Source organism: Plectropomus leopardus, chromosome 15, assembly GCF_026936395.1.
Source record: "Plectropomus leopardus strain MGB_pleo_1.0 chromosome 15, ASM2693639v1, whole genome shotgun sequence".
Lineage (NCBI taxonomy): Eukaryota > Metazoa > Chordata > Actinopteri > Perciformes > Serranidae > Plectropomus > Plectropomus leopardus.
The window spans coordinates 5,239,958-5,267,798 of NC_142190.1; the positions used below are offsets into that span (position 1 = coordinate 5,239,958).

The 27,841-nt window shown below is 38.5% G+C and overlaps 1 protein-coding gene across 3 annotated transcripts in view; it reads right to left on the reverse strand.

Moving 5' to 3' along the window:
* LOC148187209 (uncharacterized) overlaps nt 1-26,866 on the reverse strand; it is a 61,674-nt gene extending 34,808 nt beyond the window's left edge. For all 3 annotated transcript variants that reach the window (XM_088088507.1, XM_088088506.1, XM_088088508.1), the window contains exons 1-8: nt 26,642-26,866; nt 26,075-26,102; nt 25,932-25,996; nt 25,711-25,791; nt 25,043-25,089; nt 14,182-14,318; nt 9,983-10,021; nt 9,572-9,639 (exon numbers count right to left, since the gene is read on the reverse strand). In XM_088088507.1, the coding sequence (XP_087944633.1) occupies nt 9,572-9,639; nt 9,983-10,021; nt 14,182-14,318; nt 25,043-25,089; nt 25,711-25,791; nt 25,932-25,996; nt 26,075-26,102; nt 26,642-26,652 (476 nt within the window). In that variant the 5' untranslated portion in view covers nt 26,653-26,866. The remainder of the gene's footprint in view (nt 1-9,571; nt 9,640-9,982; nt 10,022-14,181; nt 14,319-25,042; nt 25,090-25,710; nt 25,792-25,931; nt 25,997-26,074; nt 26,103-26,641) is intronic.
* Between the last annotated feature and the right edge of the window lie 975 nt (nt 26,867-27,841).

Sequence of the window (27,841 nt, forward strand, 5' to 3'; positions counted from 1 at the left end):
ATAGCATGTTGAAAAACTGACCGAAAAAGTAAGGCTATAGTATGGCAAAATGTCCAAAAATGACATTTCAAAAAAACTGCTGAAAACCACATTAAACTACGCGAAATAGCATGCCAAGACACGCCATAGCAAAGGGAGTTGCAAAAACAGCCAGAAACACCATAATATGGCATGTTGAAAAACTGACCAAAAAAGCAAGGCTATAGTATGGCAAAATGTCCAAAAATGACATTTCCAAAAAACTGCTGAAAACCACATTAAACTACATTAAATAACATGCCGAAAGACGCCATAGCAAAGGAAGTTGCCAAAATGGCCAGAAACACCATAATATAGCATGTTGAAAAACTGACCGAAAAAGCAAGGCTATAGTATGGCAAAATGTCAAAAAATGACATTTCCAAAAAACTGCTGAAAACCACATTAAACTACACGAAATAGCATGCCAAGACACGCCATAGCAATGGATTTTGCAAAAACAGCCAAAAACACCATAATATAGCATATTGAAAAACTGACCAAAAAAGCAAGGCTATAGTATGGCAAATTGTCCAAAAATGACATTTCCAAAAAACTGCTGAAAACGACCTTGAACCCCATGAAATAGCATGCCAAAACACTCCATAGCAAATGGAAGTTGCAAAAATGGCCAGAAACACCATAATATAGCATGTTGAAAAACTGACCGAAAAAGCAAGGCTATAGTATGGCAAAATGTCAAAAAATGACATTTCCAAAAAACTGCTGAAAACCACATTAAACTACATTAAACAGCATGCCGAGACACGCCATAGTAAAGGAAGTTGCCAAAATGGCCAGAAACACCATAATATAGCATGTTGAAAAACTGACCGAAAAAGCAAGGCTATAGTATGGCAAAATGTCAAAAAATGACATTTCCAAAAAACTGCTGAAAACCACATTAAACCACATTAAATAGCATGCCGAGACACGCCATAGCAAAGGATTTTGCAAAAACAGCCAAAAACACCATAATATAGCATGTTGAAAAACCAACCAAAAAAGCAAGGCTATAGTATGGCAAAATGTCAAAAAATGACATTTCCAAAAAACTGCTGAAAACCACATTAAACTACATTAAACAGCATGCCGAGACACGCCATAGTAAAGGAAGTTGCCAAAATGGCCAGAAACACCATAATATAGCATGTTGAAAAACTGACCGAAAAAGCAAGGCTATAGTATGGCAAAATGTCAAAAAATGACATTTCCAAAAAACTGCTGAAAACCACATTAAACTACATTAAATAGCATGCCGAGACACGCCATAGCAAAGGATTTTGTAAAAACAGCCAAAAACACCATAATATAGCATGTTGAAAAAGTGACCGAAAAAGCAAGGCTATAGTATGGCAAAATGTCAAAAAATGACATTTCCAAAAAACTGCTGAAAACGACCTTGAACCCCATGAAATAGCATGCCAAAACACTCCATAGCAAATGGAAGTTGCAAAAATGGCCAGAAACACCATAATATAGCATGTTGAAAAACTGACCGAAAAAGCAAGGCTATAGTATGGCAAAATGTCAAAAAATGACATTTCCAAAAAACTGCTGAAAACCACATTAAACTACATTAAATAGCATGCCGAAACACGCCATAGCAAAGGAAGTTGCTAAAATGGCCAGAAACACCATATTATGGCATGTTGAAAAACTGACCAAAAAAGTAAGGCTATAGTATGGCAAAATGTGAAAAAATGATATTTCAAAAAAACTGCTGAAAACCACATTAAACCACATGAAATCGCATGTCCAGACACGCCATAGCGAGGGATTTTGCAAAACAGCCAAAAACACCATAATATAGCATGTTGAAAAACTGACCCTAAAAGCAAGGCTATAGTATGGCAAAATGTCAAAAAATGACATTTCCAAAAAACTGCTGAAAACCACATCAAACTACATTAAACAGCATGCCGAGACAAGCCATAGCAAAGGAAGTTGCAAAAGGGGCTAAAAACACCATAATATAGCATGTTGAAAAACTGACCGAAAAAGCAAGGCTATAGTATGGCAAAAATGTCAAAAAATGACATTTCCAAAAAACTGCTGAAAACCACATTAAACCACATTAAATAGCATGCCGAGACACGCCATGGCAAAGGATTTTGCAAAAACAGCCGGAAACACCATAATATAGCATGTTCAAAAACCGACCAAAAAAGCAAGGCTATAGTATGGCAAAATGTCAAAAAATGACATTTCCAAAAAACTGCTGAAAACCACATTAAACTACATTAAATAACATGCCGAAAGACGCCATAGCAAAGGAAGTTGCCAAAATGGCCAGAAACACCATAATATAGCATGTTGAAAAACTGACCGAAAAAGCAAGGCTATAGTATGGCAAAATGTCAAAAAATGACATTTCCAAAAAACTGCTGAAAACCACATTAAACTACACGAAATAGCATGCCAAGACACGCCATAGCAATGGATTTTGCAAAAACAGCCAAAAACACCATAATATAGCATGTTGAAAAACTGACCAAAAAAGCAAGGCTATAGTATGGCAAATTGTCCAAAAATGACATTTCCAAAAAACTGCTGAAAACGACCTTGAACCCCATGAAATAGCATGCCAAAACACTCCATAGCAAATGGAAGTTGCAAAAATGGCCAGAAACACCATAATATAGCATGTTGAAAAACCAACCAAAAAAGCAAGGCTATAGTATGGCAAAATGTCAAAAAATGACATTTACAAAAAACTGCTGAAAACCACATTAAACTACATTAAACAGCATGCCGAAACACGCCATAGCAAAGGAAGTTGCCAAAATGGCCAGAAACACCATAATATAGCATGTTGAAAAACTGACCGAAAAAGTAAGGCTTTAGTATGGCAAAATGTGAAAAAATGATATTTCCAAAAAACTGCTGAAAACGACCTTGAACCCTGTGAAATAGCATGCCGAGACACGCCATAGCAAAGGATTTTGCAAAAACAGCCAAAAACACCATAATATAGCATGTTGAAAAACCGACCAAAAGAGCAAGGCTATAGTATGGCAAAATGTGAAAAAATGACATTTCCAAAAAACTGCTGAAAACAACATAAAACAATATAAAATAGCATTTCGAGGCACACCATAGCATAGAATTTTACAAAAACAGCCCAAAACACAATAATATCCCTTGTCAAAACATGAGCCAAAAGCAATACTTTAGTATGGTGAAAAATGTCAAAAAATGACACGTCCCAAAAAAAGCTGTAATGAGCTGAAAACTGCATAAAATCGCATGCAGAGACAAGCCAAAGCATAGAATCTTGCAAAAACAGCCAAAAACACCATAATATAGCTTGTCGAAAAAAACACTGAAATTGCCATACTATAGTATGGTGAAAAACATCCAAGAGATCAGACAGGTATGGAAACTTGCACCCACATCTTAACCCAAGCAGCTCATTCCCCATGAGGGAGATGAACCCCTTATGAACATGTAAGGGGCCGCACCCTGGCTCATGAGCATGATTCACATGTTCATGAATCAGCAGCAACAGCCGTTTGAGCAACCGTTAACAGGAAACCATATGCAGAGGAGGGGAAATTCACCAGCGGGAGGAGGACAATTCTACTCGAACACACCCCCCTAAGCAGCAGGAGGAAGTTTCTACTCGAACACGCCACCCCGAGCCCGGTCAATGAGGAGAAAAGAAGGGTACAGAGGGTGAAGACGCAGCAAATCTCCAGATAGAAGGGGAACAGATCACTGTGTGCTTTTGCCTGATCTACCCTAGACTCTGTTTTAGATGGTTGATTTAGCTCCTGTAAAAGGGAGTGAGGTAACTGTTAATTTTCATGTACCCTTTTGACATTTTTATCTTTGAATAAAGCCTGCCTCAAGCAGTTTTAACCTTTCTCTACCATCCTTTGGTGTTTGCTTTTCATCCTTTTGAGATACTGCTGAGTAATGTAAAGACAAAACAAGCAATGCAAAAAAAGAAAAAAACGAAAATGCCATACTATAGTATGACGAATAATGTCAAAATGTGACATGTCCCAAAAAAAGGTGAATACTAGATAAAGTCGCATGCCGAGACATGCCATGGCATAGAATGTTGCAAAAACAGCCGGAAACACCATAATATAGCATGTTGAAAAACGGACAGAAAAAGCAAGGCTATAGTATGGCAAAATGTCAAAAAATGACATTTCCAAAAAACTGCTGAAAACCAGATTGAACCACAAGAAATAGCATGCCAAAACACTCCATAGCAAAGGGAAGTTGCAAAAATGGCCAGAAACACAATAATATAGCATGTTGAAAAACTGACCGAAAAAGCAAGGCTATAGTATGGCAAAATGTCAAAAAATGACATTTACAAAAAACTGCTGAAAACCACATTAAACTACATTAAATAGCATGCCGAGACACGCCATAGCAAAGGATTTTGCAAAAACAGCCAAAAACACCATAATGTAGCATGTTGAACAGCTGACCCAAAAAGCAAGGCTATAGTATGGCAAAATGTCAAAAAAATGACATTTCCAAAAAACTGCTGAAAACCACATTAAACTACATTAAATAGCATGCCGAGACACGTCATAGCAAAGGAAGTTGCAAAAAGGGCTAAAAACAAAATGATATAGCATGTTGAAAAACCGACCAAAAAAGCAAGGCTATAGTATGGCAAAATGTAAAAAAATTACATTTCCAAAAAACTGCTGAAAACCACATTAAACTACATTAAACGGCATGCCTAAACACGCCATAGCAAAGGAAGTTGCCAAAATGGCCAAAAACACCATAATATAGCATGTTGAAAAACTGACCGAAAAAGCAAGGCTATAGTATGGCAAAATGTCCAAAAATGACATTTCCAAAAAACTGCTAAAGACCACCTTGAACCACACGAAATAGTATGCCGAGATACACCATAGCAAAAGAAGTTGCCAAAATGGCCAGAAACACCATAATATGGCATGTTGAAAAACTGACCGAAAAAGCAAGGCTATAGTATGGCAAAATGTGAAAAAATGATATTTCCAAAAAACTGCTGAAAACCACATTAAACTACACGAAATAGCATGCTGAGACACGCCATAGCAAAGGAAGTTGCCAAAATGGCCAGAAACACCATAATATGGCATGTTGAAAAACTGACCGAAAAAGTAAGGCTATAGTATGGCAAAATGTGAAAAAATGACATTTCCAAAAAACTGCTAAAAACCACCTTAAACCACATTAAATAGCATGTCGAGACATGCCATAGCAAAGGATTTTGCAAAAACAGCCAAAAACACCATAATATAGCACGTTGAAAAAATGACCAAAAAAGCAAGGCTATAGTATGGCAAAATGTCAAAAAGTGACATTTCCAAAAAATGCTGAAAACCACATTAAACTACATGAAATAGCATGCCGAGACACGCCATAGCAAAGGAAGTTGCAAAAAGGGCTAAAAACAAAATAATATGGCATGTTGAAAAACTGACTGAAAAAGCAAGGCTATAGTATGGCAAAATGTCCAAAAATGACATTTACAAAAAACTGCTGAAAACCACATTAAACTACACGAAATAGCATGCAGAGACACGCCATAGCAAAGGGAGTTGCAAAAACAGCCAAAAATACCATAAATATGGCATGTTGAAAAACTGACTGAAAAAGCAAGGCTATAGTTTGGCAAAATGTCAAAAAATGATATTTCCAAAAAACTGTTGAAAACCACATTAAACTACATTAAATAGCATGCCGAGACACGCCATAGCAAAGGAAGTTGCAAAAATGGCCAGAAACATCATAATATAGCATGTTGAAAAACTGACCGAAAAAGCAAGGCTATAGTATGGCAAAATGTCAAAAAATGACATTTCCAAAAAACTGCTGAAAACCACATTAAACTATTAAATTACATGAAACAGCATGCCAAGACACGCCATAGCAATGGAAATTGCAAAAATGGCCAGAAACACCATAATATGGCATGTTGAAAAACTGACCGAAAAAGCAAGGCTATAGTATGGCAAAATGTCAAAAAATGACATTTCCAAAAAACTGTTGAAAACCACATTAAACTACATTAAATAGCATGCCGAGACACGCCATAGTAAAGGAAGTTGTAAAAAGGGCTAAAAACAAAATAATATAGCATGTTGAAAAACTGACCGAAAAAGCAAGGCTATAGTATGGCAAAATGTCAAAAAATGACATTTCCAAAAAACTGCTGAAAACCACATTAAACTACATTAAATAGCATGCCGAGACACGCCATAGCAAAGGATTTTGCAAAAACAGCCAAAAACACCATAATATGGCATGTTCAAAAACGGACCAAAAAAGCAAGGCTATAGTATGGCAAAAATGTCAAAAAATGACATTTCCAAAAAACTGCTGAAAACCACATTAAACTACATGAAATAGCACGTTGAGACGAGTTATTGCAAAGGATTTTGGAAAAAAACGGCCAAAAACACCAAAATATAGCATGTTGAAAAACTGACCGGAAAAGCAAGGCTATAGTATGGCAAAATGTCAAAAAGTGACATTTTCAAAAAATGCTGAAAACCACATTAAACTACATGAAATAGCATGCCGAAACACGCCATAGCAAAGGAAGTTAAAAAAAATGGCCAGAAACACCCTAAATCCAATAATATGGCTTTTAATATTACTCTTGAATGACGTACAATACTACGACAATTTGGATGATTTTTCAAGATTTTTGAGTGACAAACTATACTACGATATTTTTGAGGATTTTTGATTGTTATTTTATAGTCATACTATTCTATGATGTCTTTGATTACTTTTCATGTTTTATGAATAACATTTTATACTATGACGTTTTTGATGATCTTGGGCGACCAACTATACTATGACGTATTTGATGATTTTTGGGTGACATATCATACTGTGACTTTTCTGATGATTCTCGAGCAACATACTACACTATGACATCTTTGATGATTTTTGGGCGTCATACAAAACTATAACTTTTGACTTTTGTTTGTCCTCAGAGTATAGTATGTTGCTTAAAAATCATCAAAAATATAGCTCAATAATCATTAAAAATCATCAAAAAGGTCTATTATTGTATGTTGCCCCAAAATCATAAAAAACATTTTCGTATAGTATGTCGCTAAAAAATGATAGAAACTCATGAAAGATGTCATAGTGTAGTATGTTGTTCGAAAATCATCAAAAACATCAGAGTATAGTATGGTGCTCAAATATGAAAAGTGTCCTTGAGTGCTGAGAAAGGTGTTTATAAATAAATATATATATATATATATATATATACATAAAATCAAAAACAGTATAGTTTAGACTTGCAGCCAGTGCCTTCCTGTGGTTAACTCAGTTTCGGTGCAAACATTTTGTGAATCAGGGCCTGAAATTCTTGCCACTGATTGGTGCTTTCAGTTAATGTCTTTCACTGTGACTGTGTCCTAGAAAGGAGCTTGAATAATAAGAAGTGGATGCTGAGGCGCTCTTTACTGACAGACAACTACTCAAAAAGATGTGTTTGTTTGCTTGAAAAATGCAACAATGAAAATCCGGTCGTCAACTCGGACAAACATTATTAGCTGCCTCTGACAGCAGCTGCATTTACATACAGAGTTTCAGATATGGCTTTGATGTTTCTTATACTGTCGTAAACATTTATACTTCAATTAAAATCATATTTCATTTCTCACAAAAGCTGTTCATGAGTCATTAGAGTCTTGAGCCATGCAATCTTTTGCATCTCACCCTCTGTTTGTAATGACAGCTAGACAGCAGGGAAGAAAGATGGATCAAATATTTACTCTCTCCATTGTTCTCCTCTCTCACATGCTGAGATATCCACAGATGTAAACAGATTCATCTGAAGAATCATTAACGAATGGGATTTGGCATTGTGTCAGGCTATTTTCCCTGCGTTTAGTCCTTTCTGTCATAATAGGACATAGAGAGCTGTCATTCTTAAATAATCTAAAACTTTGCAAATTATACGGATGAGGATGTTCTTACAAAGTTTTTGGGATTTAGAGGTTTGGCATCCAGGAGATCATTACAGGACTGCACGCAGTACTTAGCAGCAGAACAAATATTATCATAATTTATGCTGTTGAATCAAACGTCCCTCAGGTTTTCAATGTACTTCCAAAAGGCGGAAGTGCTAATTAGAAGGTCATGTCGTCTCAAACTATGCAGCCGATAAGGCCGTACCTCTATTCAAGCTATAAACTTTCTTTTATCTCCATAGCAACAGAGACAAACAAACAAACCATCTCTTTAAAATTACCCCTCAGACAGAGAAGTCACGTTTCTCTTTAATCACACACTGACTCGCACAGTGTGATGACAGTGTGTGATTACAAACTGTTCGACCTGCGAGGAATTATTTTTTAATAGGCGCGCAAAACATGAGGAGGGTGAAATAACAGTGTCTGCATCTGGGATTGAGACAGAATACACAGCAAAGACTTGTTTTACAGCCGCTTCTTGCATGAGAGGTTTTACATCCAGAAGATAATTTGACCTCTGAGTCATGGAGAACATGCGATACATTATAGAGACAATGTTCACAGACGTGTATTTCTATAGGTGCTTTTTCAATTATCCATTATTCACTTGAACACTGAATGTTTTTACAAAGTTTGACTGTTGTTGTAGATATACAATTTTAGTATTCCTTGATATTTTGCTATACAAATAAAAGCTTTCTTATGCTGTAGCTACTTTTTGTTTGTTTTGGGTTTTTTCTTTGCAGTTTGGGACTGCTGGTCAGCTAAAATAAGGAATCTAACCAATAAAATAAAAACCGGCATTGTTGGCATTGTACATTTCTGCAAACCACAAACACATAACATTTGTATGTTTCATACGAATCATATCAGCCTTTCTAAAGTGACGTATATGAGCTGACTTTGTCATCGGGAGGTTAAGGGGACACATAAGCGTCATAGCTGCCAAACTAAAGACGACTGTTTCAGACCCACAAACAACAAAACTGGTTGTTTTTTTTGGAGGGTCATTGGCAGCTTTTTAGGCATCAAACATGAGTGTTTCTTAGCAACCTGTCACTGTGTTTTCAGCCGGGATTGTGGCAACAAAGGCAGTTGTATTTTAATGAGACATCACTGCAGTTCCAGTCTGGATTGTGCCCCAAAATTCTCTGTTTTATGCCCCAAAAAATATTTTCTTAACTTATAAGGAAGTATTTTTGTCACTAAATCTAAACCCACAGTGTTGCTGAAACAAAGAAACACAAGTTTCAACATTTTCGCTAAATAATAACATACAAATGTAACGTAACAGTGGTTTGCAGAAATGTACAATCAATCAATCAGTCAATCAATCAATCAATCAATCAGTCAATCAGTCAATCAATCAGTCACACTTTATTTATATAGCACTTTTCATACAAAAAAAACGTAACACAAAGTGCCTCATACAATGAAATCAAGATCGCCCCGACTACAACACACACACACACACACACACACACACACACACACACACACAAACACACACACACACACACACACACACACACACACAAGCATGTATATAAAACACACAATAAAGCAAAACCAGTACTCACAGTACTCACTGAATCACTGAAACCAGGAACTGAGGAAATGCTGAGAGGAAACACCAGAGACAGGGAGAGGATACAGCCTAGAAACAGAAAGATAAAAATATAAAAATAAGTAAATTAATAAATAAACAAACAATAAATAAATGAATAAAATGATACCAGTAATAATGAAAAAATACATAAGTTAAATACTCAAACTGTAAATAAGAGATAAATAAAAGGATAGGAGCACAAAGTTAAATAATATGTAAAAATAATAATATTACTGAAATAGAAAAACTGTGTAACAGACTAAAATAAAATAAATGGTCAATAGATAAATTTAGTTAAATTAAAAGCCAAACTAAAAAGCAGGTCTTGACTTTGCTCGAGTTTGCCTGTGGACAGTTAATATTTCTGACTGATATGATTTGATTACATCACCTTGGCTATGAAAACTTGTAATGGGCCGCCCTCAGATTTCTAAAAACAGGGAAAAAAACAGAAATTTGTATGACAAAAACAATTACAACAAAAACAATCAATATTAATCAGCAAAATTCCACATGAAAATCCACTCGGCAGCTCAAGAGACAAAAGCAAAGGAAAAAAGTGACCGAGTGGTAAAAATGAAACAAGATAAAAACACAGTAAAAAATTTGATAGAAAAATAAAAATCAAAAATACAAAAGCCATATATACTATATACACTTTTTGCTTGTACCTCATGTGTAGGATGGATAATTGCACAGGGTAATTATAATATACACATAATGTGCATCGTAATATAAACTTACATAAATGTTATTGCACATTTAAAAAAAGGGACAAGGCACATTTATCCACATTTAAACAAATGTAAATGCACCGGAGTTACCTGGGGAGCTAGTTTTCATTGGTGAGCCTTCCCTGTTGTTCGGTAATCTCATTTTTTTTTTAAATACAATATGAAGATACAGTATGTAAAATGGTTAAAGACAAACAACACTGAGATAAATGACAGATGATGGATGTAATATGATAAAATGGAAAGATCAGTGTAAAAAAGACTTTCTCAGTCAGCTCTCCGTAAAAGCCGAATAAATCTGCTCACTCTCACTGCAGTCTTCCCTTCTATCTTCTAACGGAAAGCGCGAGGAGAAAGCAGCCACAGGGTGTTTTCTTTCTCTTGAAACCTCAAACCGGAGCATTGATGAGGACCTGAGATGTGGCGCTCACTGAGGAACAAAGAGATTTTATTGGAGTCTGTCCCTGCAGGGAGTTTCTGGCTTTTACAGAGGCTGAGCTGCCTGAGATGTCCCTGTTGCCCCCTGTTGTGGTGACATTACGGGGTGAAGGCCCATCTGCCCTACTGGGACGAGCTGCGGAGGTCAGGCAGGTCCACGCTGATGCCCCGAGACATTCCTCTGCAGCTCGCTGCGTCCTATGATTGTCCCTCGGCTCTGATGCCCATGCATATCACAGGTGCGACTTCCTGAAGCTCTCCTTAATGTATTTTTATCTCTCACGACTTTCTTTAAAAGTAATAATCTAAAGTCGTAAAACAGCTTATATCCTGTGCATGAAACCTTCGTTCTCTGCTAACATGCCTGGACACTCTTCCCTGGGAAAAGTCCTGTGGTTCACAGGAAGTGATGTGTTTTTACTTTTCCAGTAACAGCTGCAACAGTGGTTTCTTTGTAATAAATCTGAGAGGAAACGTGTAGTTAGCATGAGCAGCAATAACCAGAGACGACAAAGAAAAGAGCTCCACCTACAGAAGAAAACTCCCTCAGATTTCATTTTGTCACCTTCATTGTGCAGAGCGTCCGTACCTGACAGCATAATATCATTTATCCAGTCTGCAGAGTCCCGCTGGATGTTGCGGTTTTATTCCTATTGACAGATTGGGGTGTTTTCACAGTGAATTCTTTCGCCTTTGCTGCTTTATAACCTCGATAAATTGCTTTTGCTTTAAGCCTTTGTGTCTTTCCATCTGTTATATGACTTATTAGCAGAGAAGTGCTGGTCCTTGTGAGTCAGAACCCCCAGAACTGACATTTAGGGATGATTTGTTTAGCTTGCTGTGATCAGAAGAAAAGGGTCACATGTCGGTGATCCTTCACTCACCAAACAAAGATGCACTGAAACTGTAAGCATCTGCCACAGGACTGAATCCAGCAGGTGTTTAACCACATAAGACAGAAAGCTCAAACATTTATAATCTTCTATTGTTCCTCACGTTTTTTCTCTCTCTCTCTCTCTCACTCTCTTTTGGGCGCAGTCCAACGCTGTGTGTTAGCCAAACTGGCAAGTCAAAAATCCACCCGATCCAATTTGGACGTAGCCTGTGTGTCTGTGCTTCTAAGCTACGGCTCAGCTCTGCTATCAGATCAGATCTACCTCTTTCTCTTTGTCTTCTCCTTTCATTTCTCTCTCTATACGGTGATCTGAGAGTCTGAGAAAAACAGAGGAGGAGGCCTTGTTGGTCAGGAGAGACCACTAGAGTTTAGCTTACATAAACTGTGGGAGTTTTTACAAAGAGCTTTACTGGTCCCTCATGAAGGAATGTGAGGGAACATCAACCAAAATAAACTCCAATCATAAAATCCAACATGGCTTTGTATGAATAAATGGTTTCCCATGATTGCAAAATCAAAAGTGTGAGTTCCGCTTGCGTGGACGTTCCCTCCCGTCTTCAAGTGTGACTCTACCCCGGAGCTGTTGTGACTTGATCGCTCTGATAGGCGAGGCAGGAGGTCGTCGTGCTGCTGTGGTGTGTTTTGTGCTCTCCAGTGTCTCTGTGGGGGAGCGGCGTGCCCGAGGCTCGCCGTGATGCTAAACAGCGCACAGATACGAGCACTCAGACTTTTTGAAGCCAATTAACGGGTCCTAATTGTACGCTCCAAATGATGTGTCATAAATCACATCGCAGGCCTGTGCATGATACAGCAGTCTGTCGGTCAGAGCGCACGAGGCTCTGAGACGACCCCAGTCTGACTGGCATTTGGGGAGTGTGTATTTTTTCTCTGTTTATTTTTCAGAGCAATACTACATTATAATTTCATCGTGTTATTGCCATGTAGCCACAGTGTTGATGGAAAAATAGTTTTTTTTCTGTGAATTAAAAAGCTGCCTGCATACCGAGCTGAAAGTAGAGAGCAGTCAGCGTATCGCATTCTTCTGTGAAGGCTCCACTTCCTCAACATTTATTGCAATAATAGAATACGTTCACTTTTTTATTGCATCCGATCAGCATCAAATTATACGCTGTCCCAATTATGGGGTTGATCTGCAGGCAATTTTGGCTGCACGCAGAAAAAGAGGTGCTTCAAACTAAATGTTTTGGAGTCAAAGAAGTATGCTTAACTGCTCAAAATGACAATGCAGACGTGTCGATATTTAGCAAATATAATGTTCCGTGTTCGCCATCGTAGTTTAATATGAGAGCATGCTAACAATGGGGGACGAAGACGAAGTAACTCGACCTGATGATGGCGCAAGATGAAGGCAATCAGTAGTGGAGGAAGTATTCAGATTGTTTAGTTTAGTTCTATTTGCACATCCATATGTGTGATAGAAAAAGAAAATTAAAACGTTTAAACTCTGTGCAGGAGAGAATAGAAGCATAAAATGGCTTAAGAAGAAAATAACTGTAATTAGCTTACTGTAATCATTCATAAAAAGAAAAAGATAAAACAGAGATAGCATAATTAATCAAAATTTCAAGACTAAGCAGAAATAAAAGGTTGATAATAATGTACAGATGGCAAAAAAAACTTATTTCACAGAGTGAAATACATTCCAAATGAATTAATGAACTGCTATGAGTCTTTGCAAAATCATTTTAAAATGTTTTTGCAAAATGATTAGAAGTAAAAATACCACACTGTGAAAACACTGTGTTACTAGAAAAGTCCTGCATTTAAAAATGTTACTTATGTAAAAATATGTGGGTACAGAAAAATAGATTTAAGTAGTATAAGTAGTAGTACTTAATGCAGAAAAAATATATTATTATATAGGATATAGGATATAGGATCAAAATAATTTCAATAACTCAAAGGAAAGCAGTAAATTCTTGTATTGGAGAAGCTGAAACAAAAAAATGTTTTTGCAGAAAATGACAATTATCGAAATATTTCATCAACAGATCAATCGAGTATTCGTTTCAGCTTTTTATGTGGTTTGTCTGCAAAGATCCTAACTTTTTAAAACTAAAATTATCAGCTAATTGCAGTGGAGTACAAAGTAAGATATTTCCATGGGAAGAGTAGTGATGGATTAGGAGTAGAAAGAAGCATGAGAATAATATACTCAATTAAATTTAGGTACCATGAATTTGTACTTGTAGTACTTGAGTAAATATACTTGCATTCCACCACTGGTTAGAGGATCATCAAAGCCATTACCGTTTATTCTCAGGATAATACGAACGTGTGTACAAAACTTCATCACAGTCGCTTCGATTGTTATTGAGATAGTTCAACAACAAAAAAAAATCACCATCATGGTGGAGCTTTATAGAAAAGTTGCGGATCAACAAATTCATTAAAGAACCACAAATATCTGCACAACATTTGATCCTCATGCATCTGGAAAATGTTGAGATATTTTCTGAGTAAAAAGTTTGATCTGCTGGTGTAGTAGAGTCGGGAGCTTACCAAAGTCAGAAGAATCCCGATCCACATGGAACTGGAGTAATTGAAACAAACTTCGGGGCAATCCATCCAAAATTCGGGACCAAAGTGGTGGATCGATAGACAGAGAGACATTGGTGGATGCACACGGGAATCTGGATCTGAAAAAGAGAAAAGAAAATGTAATCACACACATACCAATCTCAATCAAATTTATGGCAGATTTTGAGATATCCTGCTAAATTATTTAATTTATATATATATATGTATTTATATATATATAATTATTAGTAGTAGTTATAGTATTTGTGGTATAATTCATCTATTTATTTTATTTTCAGAAATCCTTGAATAGTTCTGTTGGGTTAGACTGTGTGCATTCTGGCTGAAAGGTTTGTTTGGTTAAAAATTTACATCCCAATTTCCTGGACACAATTTATTTCTGAAGGAAATTATTTTTCGTGTATATTTTTTCCAAAGGGAAGTCATGTGTTACATAGCTAAAAAAAAAAAAAAAAAAACTTGTCTGTTATTTCTCATGTCAGTCCTAAGTGTTGACTTTACAAAGAGTGAAATGATTCACCTAGTTACGTTTTTTTAAGGAAAGAGAGGCTGACTTTTCCCGACTACTACCCGAAGGAATAAAACTTCATCAAAGTGTGGTATTTCCTCTCCGGTTCTTAAAAGTCGGATAACTGCCATTTTTGTTGTTTTTCGGCTGCCCTCCCTTTTCTCTGTAAAAACTCAAATGTTTACTTTGTGTCACAGCAGAAAGGTGCTAAACGAGATCTCTCTGTTTTGTCCTGAGTGAGCTTCAGGGGAGACTCCTCGTGCCTGGACGCACCGTGAGGAGATGAAGACCTTTGGCCGTTGCAGGACTTTGGTTTCAGGTCAGGCTGTGGACACATGCTGCCAGGAGCTGAATGGCACCCCGCCCTCCTCCAGAGACATGAGGTCAGGGGCCAGCGACATCAATACAGCCTCCTGACCTCCATTTCTGACCCTGGAGCACCTCATGTCTCCTCTGTACCTCGGCCATCAGGTCTGCGACGCTCGGCAGAGCCGCATATGTCACAGGTGTCATTTACACAGATATAGATGGACGACCGCACAGACATCTTCCACGGTTAGCAACTTTTGTTCTCCTCACTGGCTGTGACCCTCAGCAGGGCTGGCCTGACTCAGGCTGGCTCTTTCTTTGAAGCCTCAGGGGAGCGGGCTGTAGTTTAGGCTTTATTGCAGGGAAATGGATGGGTCAGGTACCTGCTGTGGCCCGTCGTTAGCCCCAAGACAGTCTTATCAGCTTAGACTCAATCTGGGCTCTACTGAGGATTACATTTGCAGCCACTCCTGTCTGCCTCTGTGCCCCTGCTGCAGCAAAACTTCCCCCACTGTGGGTAGGCAGCGTGCAAAGAAGCATCTTCACAATGGAGGCAAAGTGAGAAATCTGCATAGGATTATCTAGTCCCATTCAGGAGTTGTTTGTAAACTCTAAACAAGACACGCCCCCCCTTAAGTGTTATTCATCCCGTCTTTTACCACAGCTCTACAGGAAACAGATTAGCTGCAGTAATTGAGGCTTTGATTTGATGTGCTGTGAAAGTGGGCATAGCAAAGCACCCTAAACTGCTTTTCATTGTGCGCTTTGAAGACACGGAGACACATTGAAATGTGTAACGCGTATTGTTGGAAAACTGTGACTCACGCGCTGAGCAGTCACAAGAGAGCACACAAATCTGGAAACAAGCTCACGCTATCCATAACAGGTCTAATTTCATAGCGGCCCACAAAGCTGCTTTTGAAGAGCTGCGTATCAGTTACAAGCAAGCAAAAAAAAAAAGTGCTAAAATAGAACTAAACAATAAAAATGTCAAAATTATCAAACAAGACACAGAATAAAATAAGAAAGGCAACAAAAACAAAACATGCATCTTAAAGGAATATTTCACCAATATCATGACCATTTGCATATCAATTACTCACTGCACGTCACCTTGAATTTGTGAAGAAACTTAGTTTTTCTCACATGCCTCAAGGGTTAACAGAATCTAAAAAAGGTGTCCACAATTAGCAAAACTGCATCAAACATCTGCTTACAAACGCTTACATAATGTGTGCAGTACAATCCACATCTCACTTATCCAGTCGCAGGCTCATTACTTCCAAAACATGCTTTTTTTGCTAAAATGACAATATAAAATGTTTTTTTGCACATTTAGTGGGCCTTGAGCATGCTATTCAGCTGTGCAAGAGGCTGTTTGTACATGTGTTTTAAATTGCAGCATTTTAGTAAAAATGCATGTATTTGGGAAGTACTGATCGTGCACTGAATAAATGAGACTTGGATTATACTGCACATGTTTTGGAAGTGTTTTTAAACACATTTCGATATAGTTTTGTTGTTGTTAAATGCATACTCTGTGTACTCTCACTGTGAAGGTATGTGAGAAAACCAAACTCTCCTCCAAAAATTCAAGCTGACACGTGAGTGAGTAACTAAAATGGTTGCAGGTGAAATATTCCTTTAAATGATGTAAGTGAGCATGCTTTTTATTTTTGAAACGGTGTTGATGGACTCTCCCACCATGCAATGCACAACAGATATCGCGAGGCTGCTCACAGCTGGAAAACATTTAAACAAACTCAACGGTGAGACAGCTCCAAGAATATCTAAAAAAAATAAATAAATAAATTATATTTTTGGATGATGCTTTCTTTCTGCTACGTTTCCAAATTCTAAATTGTCAGTGTTTCCACAGGTGTTGCTTGATTGATCTGCACTCCTCGTGTATAAAATATTAGGTAAATGTTAATTTCTTATGCACACTAGCAAACAAAATAGGATACTATCAGCATTAGCACACGCTTTACACCTCACAGTCTTAGTGCAGAGTGTACAGTTGGGTCACAGCTCTGGAGTTTGATCCAAAATGGCTGCCAGCACATGTTTCACATGCAGCTTCTCTGCGGCCTTGATTCTGACGACTGCTTCTCTCACACACATGCTTTGTTTCTGACATCTTTTGGGCCCAAAAGACCTAAAACAAAAATCTGTAAATAATTTACAGAACGAAAAGACACCACTAATGACTATAAAACTTTATCCGAAGAACTCAGAATCACAGGAGCATGAAACGAGGGTGCCTGCTCTTTGAACGAGGACGCGAGCATCAAATTTCAAACATTTCTAAAACTTTTTTTGCCTTTGCGGAGTTTTAACGGCTCCAAAAAATTCCTTTTGCTGTCCACATTCAGTGCATTCCCATGGATCAAAGGCGAATTGAGCGGACGCAATAGTAAACGTCTTGGGCTTTATCCGTTACGGTTCATTTTCTTTGGCAAAACATCTCACACAGTCGTGATAACACAGTGCCGGCCAGCTCTGGTGCGACCTTGTGTTGTACGTTCGACCTACAGCTCAAACCAGAAGGAGAGAGCAGATGCCTCTCGACTGTTGTTCCTGCGTATTTGTGGAAGCTTTGCCTGTTTTCCATTTTCCCTCCCTGTTTCCACGTGTTGTTGTAAGAGGTCTAATTTTCAGATAATGCTCGGATGCTGTTTTTCTGATAATAACTGCGTAAAAACAGCCTGTCAGAGTGATCGGTGCTGAGATGTTGGCTAATGGCCACCAGAGTTGACTGTTTTTTGTCTGCTCATCATCAACTCTTCACAACTATTAGTCTGACCGGCCGCGCTGCTGGAAGCAACAAATGAAACCAAACTTGATGCAAAAGAAAGACCGAATAATAGAGAAACCTGGAAGACAACAGGCTGCGAATGATAAAAAAAACAGGTATTGAATCATCAAGACAAAAATGTCCAGCTTTGTTTTTACAGTGTAATCCGAGTCTTAAAAGTTGTCTCAGTGCAGCCTGTTACGGTTATCAAAAAAGGCATCTTCTGAGAACATTTTATTAGATTTTGAGGAATGATGATCCGTGAATGAAATTTATTGCCCAACCACACAGAATGAAAACAATTCCAAAATCTTGTATTCATTTAGCAGCAATTAAGCTGCCAGCTCGGCTCGCATCGGTCCCACATGCATGCACGAGCTGTCAGCACACTGACGGATAGCTGTTTAAACCAGATCTTCCATAATTAGTGCGATCCAAGCCGCAAAAGAATTGCTGTGAAACACACTTCACACTCAGCTGAAAACCAATAATCTCATTTGGTTACAGTTTTCATGCTGTAAACAGCTGTCGATCAATTGTGCAACAACAGGCATTTGAGGTAGTCTGTTCTAAACATTTTCAGCTCATCTCACACCCAACATAAACAGAAAAATAGTCATCCAAGTGCAGATTGTTTGACCTCACAGGAATGTGGACATCATTTTAGCGGATTCGCGGTTCGGGCCGCCCCAAACAATCTATCATTTTATCACAGACTAATCATTCTCACCTCAACACATCAAAGACGAAAATGGGCGGAAACCGTCTCAGAAATCCAATAAAGTAAGTTATCATAACAAAACAATGTTGTTGTGAACAACAGTGAAAAACATCTATTCATATTCAGCCAGCAGGGTCACAAAATTCCACCACTGTCCTGATTTTAAAGGACTGTATTAAAATGAAACAAGACAAATCAAAGTACCAGGGTCAAGAAAATGAGGAAATTAAATGAAAATTAACGCATTAACTTCAAAGTTTTTGGAAATATGTGACATAATCTCACTCAGTCTTTGGGCTTGTCTCAAGAAGGGCTTTAAGGCTTTAAGATTCAAGTAAAGTAGTCGTTTCCAGTGAAAAGCTCTGATAAATACACCGTGCACTGTAACTTTTTACTAATTTCTTTCAAATTTTTGGGACGTTTCTCGTCGCTTTTTTCCCATGTTTTTTTAAAGAAGACAAGCCAATTTGTACAGGTTATAAAGAGTTAAAAGAAATGAATGCTTCTTCTAAAACTGTTGGTGCACAAGTATGGTAAGTATAGTCGACCCCAATTTTTATGAATGTGTACTTATATTTACACTGTAATTAAACGTACATGGTTCATTAGGACACTTTTTAAATTGCTGGAAGGACGAAAAAATTCTTCAAAGATTTAGAAAAAGATGTGCCCAGTTTTGCCCCGAATGCCTGCATTAAAAGTTTTTGTAGCTATTCCACCTCACGACTCAGTTAAACTTTGACCTGCATGACGAATTTAACTATAAGCGAACAAGATGGCACAAGGATTACAGTGTGCAGGTGTTTCATCCTTCATCTTTAGCATGAATCATCCCACCACACATGCATGCGACCAGACGGATGACTGGGCCGCGGGTCTCTTCCGTTAAATGCTCCCACTGTCCAGCTCTGGAAGGACTGAGGCAGCGCGGCTGAGGACTAAAATAAAAGTCAACTCTTTCTCCCCTGACCGCCGGAGAAACCACAGGCCCTTTTGCATGCTGTATAAATGTTTTGACAAGGGGAGGCCAACAGGCTTTCTCCTCTTATGCTTATTAAAATCGTAATCGTCCGTCACTAAATATGTATAACGATGAGCACCTTGAGGCAAAAAGGATGGAATTATTTGTTTATTTGACTCGGAGCTCTGAATGTGCGGCGGAAAGCCCTGTCACAGTTCAGGGGCTATTGAAATGGAGGTTGGAGATTCAAAATATACTGACCTCATATTTGACTTGTGCTGACCATAAGCAGGCATACAAATCGTGGCCTGAACTAAGTCAACAAGCGGATATCTGGGTTTATTTGCGTCTCGCTGTGCAGTACACTCAGAGCTGATACCTTTATTACTTTACAGATTTATTGACCTCACACTCATCACAACGTTTTTTGGGTTTTTTTTTATAAAATGACTGACAGCTAGGATGGCGAGAGCCACTATGGATTGACTGAGGAGGTGATTTGTTTAGGTGAAATGTTGCCTGAACTTAAGATACGCTTTGGCCCCTGGGTGCCCTGAGGGCATCTTGGCTCTTTGATGTCCCACACGCCTTCTGTTTGCCTTGGTGGGTGGGAAAAACAAAACCAGAGCGAGCCCAGGGGTTTGGAGCAACAACACTAAGACGTTGTTGGTGTTCGAATTTCACGGGTGCTTTTTAGCAGTTATTTTCTGAAGCATACCTTCAAAATCACAGGATTCTGTATGATCATACCGGCTACCACAAATTCCAGCTAGAAATTCAAAACAAGCAAGTCCTTCATTAATGTATAATAACCTTTAAATGGTGTGGTTTGATATTTTTAACCTGACTATATTCTAAGAGGGCTGTATTCGGGTGCACTCTGGTGACCTTTTAAAGTCAGCCCGTTTAAAGTCGGAGGCTTGATTGCAATAAAAACTTCAGTATGAAATATTTTTAATATGCCTGGTGGTAAAAGTGTTTTTGAAAATAACACGTCTCCATTCTCTGGTGAAAGAATTTTGAATGCAGGCAGAAAAACATGTAATTTCGGTGAGAGTGAAGACATCGCAGGTTCAAATCCGGGGTGAGATGTTTATTTTGATCTGCGTCTTTCTTCGGTGATTAAAGTCTAAGCAGAAATCGTCACAAAAACACAGTGTCTCACTGCTGTAAAATGCTTATAATCCAAATTTCTCAGAGTTCACCGCGTACCCTCCAGCCCCCCAAAACCCTGCCTGTTTTTCTGGTTAAAATCTGTCTGTCAGTCGATGGTTATTTATGGCGCCGCTGACCTGTGTGCCGGATAATTAATAATAGTCCGATTCATCCCCGTCCAAATGTACATGGTCTGCTCTGACGGAGGACACAGCACAGCTCAGCAGAGAAAATCCCCGGAGATTTAGAGCTCCCTGACTGCGAGAGCAGCCTGCAGCTCCGTGTGGATGGAGGCAGCAGGAGCACAGCAGCCCACAGAGCTCCGACTGGAATGATTAACCTATCGCATTTCTGTCAAAGGTAGACCGAGCGGTCACAGGACATACGTGACATTTTTCTGGTGTTATTTATGATAATGGAAAAATGTTGAAGGTGGCTGTCAAATTGGATCCACGGCGTTCCAAAACTATCGATATTTGTGCCCATTTTTACTGTTATTTAACCTGAGCAAGTTGGCTTGATTTCTTTGAAAAACAAGACAAGCAGCTTAACAAGAAATGGCCCAAAAAAATATAGCAAAAAATAAGTAAAACGTTGCAAGACAATTACCTGAAAATAAGCAAAACAAAAAAAGAAAGTAAAGGAACTCAAGAAAGTGCTAAAAACAACTTTAATACGTGTTTATTCTTCTTTTCTATGACATAATTAAGAGAATTATAATTAAAGTTTTATTAGCATTTTCCTTTGTTGTTTGTTTGATAATATCTAATAATCCCCTCAGATAATTTTCAGATTATTTCTTTGTCATCTTTAACTAACTTTTTGTGCAGTTTGGACATTTCTTGCCATTGTGTTTTTTTCTTGTGTTTTTGAAAGAAATCTTTTTTTTTTCCAAAGTTCAGAAATTTAATATCTAGTGAAAGGTGTCCAAATGCGGTACAAGAAAACTGGTGTCAACACAGGTTTAAAAGGGTTGACTGGACTGTTTTGTTAATATAAATTTGTACATTTTTATCTCTGACAAACGGAAGTTTGGGGGTATCATCCATTTGGTTGAATGTGTGCATGCATGAGTACATGAGAGTGTGTGTCCACCTGTCTGTCCACAATTAATCATGCAAACTACTGAACCAATCAACCTAATATTCCGTGTGCACATTTATGACTGTATGCTCAAGGACCCCTTGTGGTTTCGGTGATTCACAATTCTTGCAAAAGTCCATTTTTGGACTGTCATCAACTGCTGACTCCTCGCTTCTCTTAACTGGCTGGTAAGGGCTGCAAGTCATCAACAAAAACCACGTAGCCAAAGCACAAAGCAAAAGGAATGTCCGGATATTGTTTCAGCTCAATACAACAAGCCTTAACCGTCCTAAAACCGTCCTCTCAACCAGGCCAAACAGTCTGTTGCAGGCCACATTTTGGCCTTTGTCCTGGCATGAATAACTGACATCCACAGAAAGATTTGGTCTTTTTCATTTGGAGAATCTGTAAACTAATGCTATTAATAAAGGCGACGCGACAGTCTGCCTTTGGTGCCAGTTATTTGATCGTTATTTGATGTCGGTTCGGTGTGTCTGAGCCTTATTGAGGACCGCGAAGAGCAACTCCACCGCGCATTTGTCTAAAGTGCTTGCGATCAGAGATACTTGCGCTCTACAGACTGCACTTTTCTAATTGCAAATGTTTCTTTTAGATTTTTTCTTGGATGTGATGGGATACTCTGACAGCAGCTCTACGGAGATCACTGTGTGTCACGAGGGCCTGATGGCAGGTAAACCACTGCACCTATTCAGCGTTGACAGGATTCCTTCCATATCTGGTATTTATACACTGTGCAGATCAGGAATTTTGATGTCACCCCTAAACGTCTGGAGTGGAACTTTAATAAGTGAGGGGACATGAGGACAGATTTCATTACCATCTTGAAAAAGACCAACACTGCTTCTCTTTATAGCAGAAGTCACTAGGGGCTGAAAGAGGGACACCACACCCCTCTCTGACTACACCGCGGCAGATCTGGTCTATATCTCCGCCACTGCAGCAGGTCATATCCAGACATGACCTCTTCTCTTTCCTGTAGCTGGTCCCCCAAAACCGTGTCAGGCGTTAGGTGATACCTCTTTCTGTAGAGGACGAGAGTACAAATGGAGGAAAAGAATCTCGGAGAACAGCTTCAGAGGGACTATATTAAAGTGCAGAGATGCTAAAGAGTGGAAAACGTCTGGCTCGGAGGAAGGCTTGAGGTGAAGCGTTTTTACAGATTGTAAAAATTTTGCTCCCCATAACCTTTTTTTATTTTTTAAGAGGGGTGCTCTCATGTATCTGAGGCATTGGGACTAATAAGGCTGCAGCCTGAACATAATTCTTAAAAACGGTGTTGGGGGATGGTTTATTTTATTCATCGGACCCGTCACTGCTTTCAGCGGTGGAGTGTAACTACGTACATTTTTGTAGTGTACCAAAGTATACATTTGGGGGACTTGTGCTTTACATGATTCTTTTCTTTTCATCCCACATTATACTTTTACTCCACTACATTTCAAAGTGAAATGTCGTATTTTCTTTTTTTACTTCTCTTCATTTATCTGATAGATTTAGTTTGTAGTTACTTAACAAATTATGATTTTTTGCATTAAAAAAAAAGAAGTGTATTAAATATGTTTTGTTATGAATTACACTACCCAGTGATTGTTCACAGCTGAAATGATTAGCCAGTTAATAAATTAGCAGATGCTGCCAAGGGACTGCTGATGCTCTAAGTTATAATCTGGTACGGTGCATTGAATGGTTATATTTTAAGCTGTGCATGGCCCCTTTTAAATAAATACAATTGATAATAATAATAATAATAATAATAATAATAATAATAATAATAACAATAATAATAATAATAATAATAATAATAATAAGACCAACAACAAAACATTGGCAACAATTCCTATAAACACTTAATTGATTTTCTTGGGTTTTTTTGTTTTTTATGTGTTTTTTCCCCACTTTGGCAACTATTTTAATAAATACTTTTTTTCCCTCTTTTTTTAATAGAGTGATTTTTGGGGGTTGTTGTTTTATTTTTCTGAATCAAATAGTTTGGCAATTATTTTAATAAACATTTTTTTCTTTTCTAGTGTTTTAAATTTTTATGGGTGTGTTTTTTGCTTTTTTTTCAAGGTTTTTCTGGACTGGATATTTCTACTTTTCATTCTTTCAGCATCTTTTCCTGATTATACTTACTCACTTTACTTTTTTTAATGCAGGACTTTTTCTTTTAACAGAGACTTTTCACAATGTGGTATTAGTACTCTCACTAAAGTAAAGGAACTCAGCAGTTCCTCCACCAATGACTGCTTTTCTAAAAGGTTTAAACCTGCTCCTGAGGATTTTCACTTTGCTAGTCACATGCTCTTTTATCTGCACTGCTTCACTTTCAGCTGCACGTTCACACTTGGGAGCTGCCTATAAGGACTGGCGCAGCTGGGGTTAAATGTCTTGCTCAATGGCACCACTGCAGGTCAGTCCTCCACACTGACTTCATAAAGCAGATTAGGGCTCCAAAGGAGAGAACTTTCTGTCAAAATCCCCTCTTGTCAAACCCTAAATGAAAACCTCCATAGGAATTGATTTTCTCAATAAAAATTGCCATAATTTATCACAAAACTGGTCTCCCACTATTAAATCAAATATTTTGAAATCAATACCTTTATGACACCCTTAAACTGACTGCAGCTCCAAAAACGCATATGGTACCAATAGCTATCGTTTTTCCAGTTCCAGCTCCAATCTAAGTTGGCTGCATTTCTGCACGAGAGGGAAAAAGTCCAAAAATGTTCTTAAAATATCCAAAAGACATTCAGTATTCATGAAGCCATGGAACTACAGTGCAAACCTGATGCTGACTCAGGCTGATATTCAGACAAAACGGACATTTCTCGAATTATTCGACAATGGAGGGAGGGGGGTGTCGAGTTAGAGGTCTGGCACCAAAGCTAACACTGACCAAAAAAAACACTTCAAATATTTGAATACTTTTCTCCATGACTTCTACGGCTCAAACATGCCAAACCGACATGATTCAACAAAACCATCCACTGACATCACGGGATGCACCAAGTTCGCATTTGAATAAGTTTGACTGAGTTCTGACGCTCCACTAAGAAAGTATTTCACTCTACTGGAGTCAATTTGTTTGTAAAATACCAATATCTTAGATTTTACTCTTAAAATTTGGACGAACCCTGTTACTCTTTAAAGCAGCTGTAATCAATATCACATTTGAACAGATCACATCCTCTTGTATGTAACAGCGGCTGCTTATAGTGATGAACAGAGAATAACAACAGACAGCTTTAGTTTTTGATTCACTCTTACCTGTACCATCAGTATCCTTTTCAGCCCAAAAAGCTTTCAGTGAAAACCTACAAAAAAAAGAGAAAGAAAAGAATTAGTCGAAGCTACATACGCAGTGCCAAACAATAGACAGTCAAAGTCAGCTGTACTGTGGACATATTGGAGCAGTCTGTGGTTGGTTGAGACTAAAAACAAAGGTAAACAGAGAGTCAGTGCTGGATTACAGTTGCCATTTGACCACAAACATGACTTGAAATGAATACAAATGTTGCTCCAATGTTGCTCTTGCCAAGTCAAACTGTGACGTTTTGGGATGATGCTACGGTGATGTCATCAAATGCACGTGGTGGGATGATGAAGCATGGTCCCTATGTTCACACAACAGCCTGGATTATCACGCTGGTGCTCCTTAGTTCTCCTTATATTACGTGATTACACAACCCATTCTCGCTCTAAATTAGGAACGTCATAGGTTGACGGCAAGAGTCTTTAAAACTATCAAAATCATTAAGTTTGAGATGCCAAACTGTGGTTGAGTTGACACAGAATGACCCTCAAGCATCTACAGGGTAAGTAGCCAGATAATTAAAGGCAAAGTGACAACACTGAACATGAAAAGTCCAGTAACAGCAGTGGAAATTAATCTCAGAGTCACTCTTATCCCAAAGACAGTTATAATCCGTCCTCACCTGCGAAGCCTCGGGCTGATGGTCAGTGCTGCAGCCTGGTCCTCGTCCTGACTGCTGTGTGCTGCTTTCTCACTGCTCCTCCTATTACAATACAGACAAAAAAATACGTGCAAACAAATTTTTAAAGAGTAGCTCTGAAAAAGCTGCGGAGATTAATCCAAAAGTCATTCTTATTCTACAAATATATTTCCTTACAGCCATTAGTTATAATCTCTCCTCACCTGTGAAGCCTCTCCCTGACTGTCAGTGCTGCTGCCCGGTCTCTGCCTTCGAAATGCTCTGTCAACTGCAAAAATACAGACTAAAAAATTAAGAAATAGCTGTGGAAATTAATATTTTCTCAGCTAGTTATAATCTCAAACACCTGTTGAGCCCCTGCATGACCATCAGTGCTGCAAAGTAGCATTAGAAGATTAAAAAATCTGTGCAAAACAATAGTGAACATAAAATCTGCACAGACATTAAGGAGGAGGGGGTCTGCATGAAGCTAACTAGTCAGCCACAGGTAACAATAACAGTGTTTTTGTTCTCTGAGCTTTACCTGCATCTAATTCATTTCACATCATTTAGCCGAAGTTATCAACCGGAAACAGCTTCACTCAACTTACACGGTTTGTTTTGAAGGAGGAGTGCAAGTGGTTTTTTTTTTGTGTGTGTGTGTGTGTGTGTGTGTGTGTTTTTCCTGGTGCTGGTTGGTTTGCTTCCCTTTACACTGTTTTTGATACTTTAGTTAGCTGCCCGCGCGCGTCTCTACTGTGTCATGTGATCATAACAAGACCGCGCGTGTACGCCGGTGAGTTTCAAACCCGCTCGGAAAAACGAGACACGACATGTTAGAAATGAATTAAACGGTTGTGTGTGAAAAGTGCGGGGGACAGAGGGCACAGACACGGGAAGTGCGCGGGACATGTCCCACTCGTACCCCACTTACCTGTAATACATCCGTGCGCGTACCCCTCGTCCGCCACGCGCGTGCTCTCTGCTGAATTTTCTTTGGCTGTATATTCTGGCTCGAATAAACACTATTGAATATCAAGTAAAAACATTGTAAAATGTATCCTTGTCCATAACATCCTCTGTATTCATATTTAACTTTGCAACACAAGCGTACAAAACGAGGACATTTTGGTTTTTTAGCAACACAGAGCGCGCGCCCCCTGGCTGCCTGGAGGTGCAACTACACCACTGCTGCATCAAATGCTGGATGCAGGAAGAATAACAGATTTTGCAAGTGCAAACTCAGCTTTTGCCAGTCAATATAGCATTCACTGAGAAATGTATTACCTCAGTCGAGACTGATTAGGCTGTGCCTGTGTCGTGGGCCTTGATTGTATCGGTGCGGTGATCCTGCATGACGCGACCTTCTACTGGCATTATTATGAGTCATGCTTCCACTAATTATATACACACTGGACTCTTACCAACACTTATCAACACCTACAATGTTTGCATAGAACATTGTATGCTATCATATATTGCATTTATTAATTTTATGTCAATCACTATATGATATGTTATTGTTACCATTATTGTTATCTATCTGCTATATCTCTCTCTTTCTGTTTCCTTTATATTATTACTGTAATTTAATTGTTTTTTACGACATCTATCGCACATCTGTCTGTCCTGAAAAAGGGATCCCTCCTCAGTCGCTCTTCCTGAGTTTCTACCATTTTTTTCCCCCGTTACAGGATTTTTTTGGGGGGAGTTTTTCCTTTGTCGATGTGAGGGAAAAGGACAGAGGGATGTCGTCTGCTGCAAAGACCTCTGAGGCAAACTGATTTGTGATAATGGGCTTCATAAATAAAATTGACTTGACTTGACTTGATTAGACATTAGACACAAATTTTATATTTAATATAGCATAATTTGCACCGCCAGTCCAGTTTTACACAGATGGCTGGATAATCTCTTTGGAGCAGTTCTTGCACATAAACGCGATTTTTTTCTCACTTGCACAAAACATTATGTAAATATATTGCTCATCTCAGTGTAGAAAAGAAATACTGAGCAGGCTTCTGATGCGTCAATGGTTTTTCTCACCGTAAAGACTAAATACAAGGGAGCAGTAATGAAGCTGACAGGCACTGGCTGTGAAAAAGTGGAACAGGAAGAAGACTATAAAACATAG